This window comes from Geospiza fortis, unplaced genomic scaffold (assembly GCF_000277835.1).
Source record: "Geospiza fortis unplaced genomic scaffold, GeoFor_1.0 scaffold113, whole genome shotgun sequence".
In the NCBI taxonomy this organism is placed as follows: domain Eukaryota; kingdom Metazoa; phylum Chordata; class Aves; order Passeriformes; family Thraupidae; genus Geospiza; species Geospiza fortis.
In genome coordinates, this window is record NW_005054429.1 from 226,378 (window position 1) to 233,195 (window position 6,818).

A 6,818-nucleotide genomic window follows, 5' to 3' on the forward strand; every position below is an offset into this window, starting at 1 on the left:
GGAAATTATGAAGGAAAATGATTCCATATCAGACAACACAGCTGGGTAAGGCACAGCAAACGGACTGACCCCAAACTCAAAGTGGTACAAGGTGTATGGCAGACGTATGTAACAGTGTCTGCTGGTTATCACATAAAGGAGCCAGAACAAACACGACAGGCTATGAAAAACTGAATCAAAGGTGAATGAAAGAAAAGTGGAATGTACATTAGCTACTCCATTTTAAGAAAATTTAATGCAATGCAATAAAAAATACTAATTTGGATAATTAAATCTCAATGAGAAAAACAACTGCAACAATTGTGTTGTATCATTAGGCAGTCAATACTTGATTATCAGTTCTTTAAAACCACTTAATTAAAAAAAAATAGAACATTCTTATATAATTAATATTTGAAAATCAAATTTTAACCTGTTTGTTTAACCTTTATTCTAAACCACAAGTGAGAAAAAATTTCACCCTTAAATGAACCTTCTTTAGGTTCAGGAGCATTAAAAAACTGATTTTTCACAACCACAATAATTTCATTTCATTAAGAATATACTTTTTCCTGAATACTGATGATAATGTTCAAGAGGTAAGGCATAGAATTTACCATCCCTAGGTAGGAAAACAGAAGAGTAATCATTTTGTCCAGAAACAGTCTCTGAAGACACTTAAGGAAATAGCCAGACTTCACTTGATGCAGAAGTAATCGGGAAATTATATGTTACTTCTGATATTAGGAAAACGCAGCCTTAGAAAGACATAAAATATTTAATGAAATTTTGCAAGATTATCCTCACACTTCAGCATTTTTTGCACTGTTGATCAGACTTTTTCCCTTATGCAATTTTCTCATGACAGAAACTATCAGTGTTTGATTGGGAGTCCACTGAAGTCTGGAGGGATCCTTTCTGTGTGACCTGATCCAAAGCTGACCAAGTTCCCTAGCACAAAAAAGAGTCAGAATGAAATGTAAGTGTAAAGGAAATTGTAAAGATGTTCAATGATGTTTTTATTTTCTACAGGAAACTACAATAAATATCCACACAAACTGTACACTGTTTCTACCACAAAATACTGGAGGCAGCTTAACAACACTTCCTCCTGGGCACAAGGAAGCTGTAAGCAGTTGAGTTTAACTGAAACCATCCTACTAAGTCAGTGGAATAAAGAAATAAAATAAAGAATAAACAGGTTCCAAGCCTGATTTGGCCTTGGGAGGATCTTACTCCACTGTCCACAGATGAGAGGTAGAGACCTGAATTTAATTCCCAAATCTGGCTAGTGTAAATACTCCTGTTCTTCCCAACACATTCTTATGAATCATCAAGATTAATTCATTTGTTGCTACACAATATGTACACTTTAAAATGCATTTAATTCACCAAGAAATTACAGCTTTACTTATCAAAAGCAATGAGTCTTCTTTACCTTCAAAATGTTGTCAGGATGCTCTTTGGCAGAAGCAACAAACAGGTCATGTCCACAGACAATTCCCTCTGCGAGAAAATACTTGAACAACAAACTGGAGTAAAGGCCATATTTATCCTCCTCTGTGAAAACAAGAATGGTTGGATTTTTATTTTTTTTATTAGATAAATTGCCCACCTATAGGTTCACAACACTATAAAAGGCCTCTTTGGGTCTATCTCCTGGAGTATAGAATTTACAACAGAGATCAAAGGTAAAATAGGACTCCAAAACTTTTGAAATAGAGCTTGATAATACTGTATTTCAAATTTTTCAAGCCAGAGGAATAGTCCTCAATCAGGCTTTTGATTCTAAGACATGGATGGGATACAGCCTCCTTACAAGGCTTCCCATCAAGTATCAACTAAGATGGCTGAATTTAGGGATTAATGGCAAGGGGTTCCTTAATTTAGGAAAACTATGTTAACATTTATATTCTTAGTGCTTAAAACCTGCTTAAAATATTTGTTACCTGATGCTTTTCAAAATTCAGCCACATTTGGCATGCTAAGCCTATACAGAGGTAACATTCAGAATAGAGACACTTTTATGTCAGCATTTATTCCAAAATAAAAACTACAAAAACTGTGAAAACTACAAAAGCCAAAGGGATGTATTGAAGAAACCAAACAATTAGCAATGCTTTTTTTGAAACCTAACCAGAGCAAAATCAGAACAAATTCAAAATTCAAAAGATTCATGAATTTGCAGTTTAAGCAGCGAGACAATACTCGTTAGCAGACATTGTGAACACTGGCCCACTGAAGTGAAAACACAAACTCTGACTTCAGAAAGAACAGCATTTCCTTCAGCTTCCCTGGTGCAAGTGAAGTGTCAGAAATTAGCAGAATTAGGAAGTCTTAATGAACTCATACAATTAAAACTCAGCATAACTTCAAGCTATGGGAAGTGGATGTGTGCGAAACAACTGAAATCTGAACCATCTCTGATTTTTTGTTATTTGTAGGAAGTACCAACAATAGCCCTGTTAATGCTTTGTATGGTTTTTGGGAGAAAAGTGAATGTGCTACATTAGGTTTCACTTTTTCATCTCTTAATCTGGCAGCTGAAAGACAATGCACAGGGATGCTGAGGCAGAAAAATACAGAGAGATATTTCTTTATACAGAACAAATAAAACTCAATTTATTATTGGTGTGACTTGGAAAATATTCCCTAACTACACATATGAAAAAGTAAAATTAAAAATAAAAAAAACAGTAACAGAGAGAGAAAATGAAAAAGTTGTCATTCATATCCAACTTGCAAAACACAGTAAAGAGGAAAATAAAAATACTCTAACTTTGACATGTACCACAACCAAAATGAATCAATGAAGTGAAGGAGAAAAGGAAAGGAGGAAAGTGTATATCCATAAAGGAAAAGGAAAACCAATAGCAATGGGGAAACCTAGGAAACAAATCACAGGGAAGTGTTGCTGCACTTCTACACTCCCAATATCTTGCACGTGTAATGATACTCTCAGCGCTCACATTAACAAGAAATTCAAACCACAAGTGCTCAAAACCACTGGAAAAAAAACAGTTCTCCAAGAGATATTCCCCAACCTCCATGGGATATTAAGTAAAACACAATTTATTTCCTGCTTTTTTAAACTTCCCTGTTAAATTCAGTATTTGGAATAACAGAGTCAATAGAAGTTACTCTAAAGCAGTGACTCAAAACAGAGAAAAATGTTTTATAATCCAGGCACTAAGACAGGAAATGACATAAATCTGGATATCCAAACAAGCCAAAGGGAATACAATAATTACAACACTATTACTACTAGTACTAGCCACTCTGCAGCTTGCTGTAGAGTCTTAGGCTTTTAAGAACCTAAATTGCATTAACAGAACTTACCTTTGATACTGTTGACCTGCTTAGGAGGCGATATTAGCCTTCAATGTACTTACAATAATACATTGACTTTTTTTTTTTTTAATATAAGGGTCTTGTGACAAATATGGACAGTTCTGAATCATAAAAAGCACAGGACTGACAAAACCTTACTGGTGACAGTACTGGGTTCCTTGTCAAAATTCATCAGGATGGATTTCCAAACTGCAATTTACTTGAGAATTTGGAGCTTGTAACTAAATATTAGATGCAGTTTATTCTTGCACCCTTATAAAGCCATTATTAATGTTACTGAAGAACTGCCTTCCTACTAACTCAGTGATGAGACTGAGGATGTAGAGCCAGCTACGAGACTCAAGTGGACACAGGGCTCAGTCAGCTGAAACTGAAACACTCCCACTGCAGAAACAAAAGGCAGAACTGACACTACTTAAGTTTTGAAGAAGTATTATGATTGTATTTTGTAAATAGTCTTTGCAGCCTGCTTAAATCTTAAACTGCTTCAAGAGGGAAATAAAACCCCATTGCTGAATAAGTGTCCCTTGTAACTGGAGTCCAGACCACTGACAGCTCTTGCCACCTCACACATTGGCTCTCTCCAGTTGTTCTTACTGCTCTATCATCAGTAATATATTATTCACACTCTATTGATTTCCATGTGCTAATCTCCAACTATGAAGCTCTCAATTTAAGAAGCAAAGACCTCTAGAAATCAAAGTGGCAGCATGAGCTCTACATTTTTTGTTTTAAATTGTCTGAGGTACCTGAAAGAAGCCACCAAGGCTCCCCTGTAATCACATCACTGTGGCAGATGTCACTGGAGGGAGACAATTTTGTTAGATCTCTCTCCCTTTGAACAAGAGAGGAAAAAGAACACTCATCAGGCACTCTGGAAGGATCCTCAGCTGCAACATTTACATCATCCTTGCTGAATGAAAAATCTTGGGTTCTCAATTTTTAACTACAGGTTAAAGTTCACCTTCTTCACCATCTGAGGCACAGAAACACTGAGTTGATAAGTATTTAACTGACATTTAATGGAAAATAAGAAAATGTCTCGTTTGTTCCAAGTGTTTTATGGCTTGAGTCTGTGTGTACAACTATACAGACAGTCTTTCTGGATCGTCATTTTTGATATTAATTATTCCTTAGAAAGTAAAGAATGTACTCAATTTCTTGTGCCAAACATAACAGAGAAATTCCATAAACCATGGATAAATACAAGAAATCATATGAAGTGTTGGTGATCATTTAACTAAGCTAAGAAGAAATATGGCTGTAATAGTTAAGAAGAATTTTTCTCACATTTTATTAGAAATGCTGAAATGTTAGAACATATTGTAGAAATAAAGCCATGAAGAACTAGTGTATAAACCTTTTAAGTGACTTATTGAGATTCTAATTAATTTTGTTGATTCATTGATTTATTTGTAATATAACAGAGCTAGAGAGGTTCATACATTGCCATACTCTTCCAAAACATATTTTGCAAAACAACTAGGAATGTTCAAGTTAGCAAATAAAAAACATGTTCAGTGTAAGGACACATCATTTTAACATAAGCCTTTCCTTTCTTCTTAAATTTTAATAAGAGTAAACTTGCAGTAAAAAAATTAAATTAAGAATTGGAAAGTGATCTAAATATAAACCACCTCATAGTTTCCTACAGTACTCCAAGGGTTAGATGTGTCTCAGAAAGCCTTTACAAACAGTGTATCTGGAATTTTTACAGTCAATGCATCTGTAAGAATCCCTCAGTTCTTCAATTTGTCAGATAGAGGATGCTTTTTATTGATTCATTTCTAGGTCACTAAACTTTTGTGGTATTCAAAAGATCTAAAGTGCATCCATATGGGGCTTTTCTGATAGCATCCACTGTACCCTGGCTTCAATAGTTACATTCAAAACCAAAGGAGCACAGCTTTCTGCTTGTAAATAAACAAACAAATCACTTAGCACAGGTACTTCAGCAACTCACTGATGACTTTCATAGAATCCCAGAATGAAACACTTTCCTGAGGATGCTTGAAGTTAGCATTTGAATGGCTAGGACAAATTTTCAACTGTTACCTTTATCTTTCCAAACTCCTCCACATCCAAAAGAACTACCTTCACTCAGGACTTGTAGGGAACTAACACTTCAGACTGTTTTAGTCGATACTTAGGATAAGCCTGGCCCAAATCTTTAGTCTCAGCCTCTGCACTAAAGAGCTGGTCCTTCATTGTGATCTTCAGTTCCAGCTACCAAGGCACACGAACAAATCAGACTCTTGCAGCTGCAGCCTCTTTTCTGGGTGCAGTCCCCACAAGTCACACACGAGGCACTGAGCAGCTTTCTGCCATTCTTTTGGAACAAAGAGTGTTCTCCAGCCAAGCAGCAGGTGAGTAACTAGTGAAGCATGAAACTACACAAGGAAAAGAGAGGATTTACCTAGAAGTTATGCATATTGTCTCCAGGACAAAAGCTCCTCTGATCCTACAGATAAGGACATAAGTAAAATAGTGTGTTGTGACTATCCATGGGTCTTTTTTCACATGAGTGTGCTTTCCTGGCTGAAACAGTCATGGAGAAAGAGCAGGATTGTCACTATGAGCACAGGGAATTCCAGCATATAACCCTATAGCTGAGCACTAAGGATAAAGAGCAATTCCTATTTAGGGATCTTTTCAGCACTGCACTGTATAGGCTACTGTGGAGTCTTTGCTTCTTTTTTTTTTAGGGTTGGCATTAAATTAAATTAAATTCCTGTTGGGACTCAGATATTTATTAGTTTTCATTTATATTACAGTCTTACAAACTGTGAATTCTATAGTACTTCACTCAAATAAGTAAAAATGGAGCCATATCTCTCTCTCTACAAGGCCTTTTAAGAATAAACTGTCCAATTAGGAAATGACACCTAAATTATTTTTACTTTTAGCCTAATAACTACTTGTCTGCAATGTGGAAATTTTATCTAATTACACAACATTACCCAAACCCATGGAGAAGAAGGTGAAGAAGAAGGACCAGCCTCCACCCCAAAACTTCTATCTTGTTTTACATATATTACTATAGTCTAAAACTTAAAACTCTAAGTTTTCTACTATACAATATTATGCACTTCTATTTAAACTACACACTTATAATCTCAGTTCTATCACTCAGTTTGGGAAGACTTTTCTACAGCCTCAGGTGAAATGCAGTGTTCTCTTGGGGGTCAGTGCCTGCCAGCACAGAAAGTCTGAAATTCTCAGTAACCAGGGTTCCAACAGGCTACCAAATACATAAGGGACACTTCTCCACACCTATGTGTAGCTACTACTCAAAGAAATTCATGGGTTGTAGAATAAGGTCTAGAATCTTAAGGTTTTTACCTAGGGCACAGCAAACAAAAGAGAGCAGATATGCATGAGGCACTGTAAAAATAGAATTTACTTAAAAAATTAAGGAAATAGATTTAATTATAGAATTATTGATATGTAACCATGTGACCTTAAGGAAAAACTCCCTCTGCAGAGAC

The 6,818-nt window shown here is 35.8% G+C and overlaps 1 protein-coding gene across 1 annotated transcript in view; it reads right to left on the reverse strand.

Annotated features, from left to right (window-relative positions):
- ELP4 (elongator acetyltransferase complex subunit 4) overlaps positions 1 to 6,818 on the reverse strand; it is a 132,434-nt gene that overhangs the window by 121,097 nt on the left and 4,519 nt on the right. Inside the window, exon 3 of the mRNA XM_014309433.2 lies at positions 1,418 to 1,539. Within this exon, the coding sequence (XP_014164908.1) occupies positions 1,418 to 1,539 (122 nt within the window). The remainder of the gene's footprint in view (positions 1 to 1,417; positions 1,540 to 6,818) is intronic.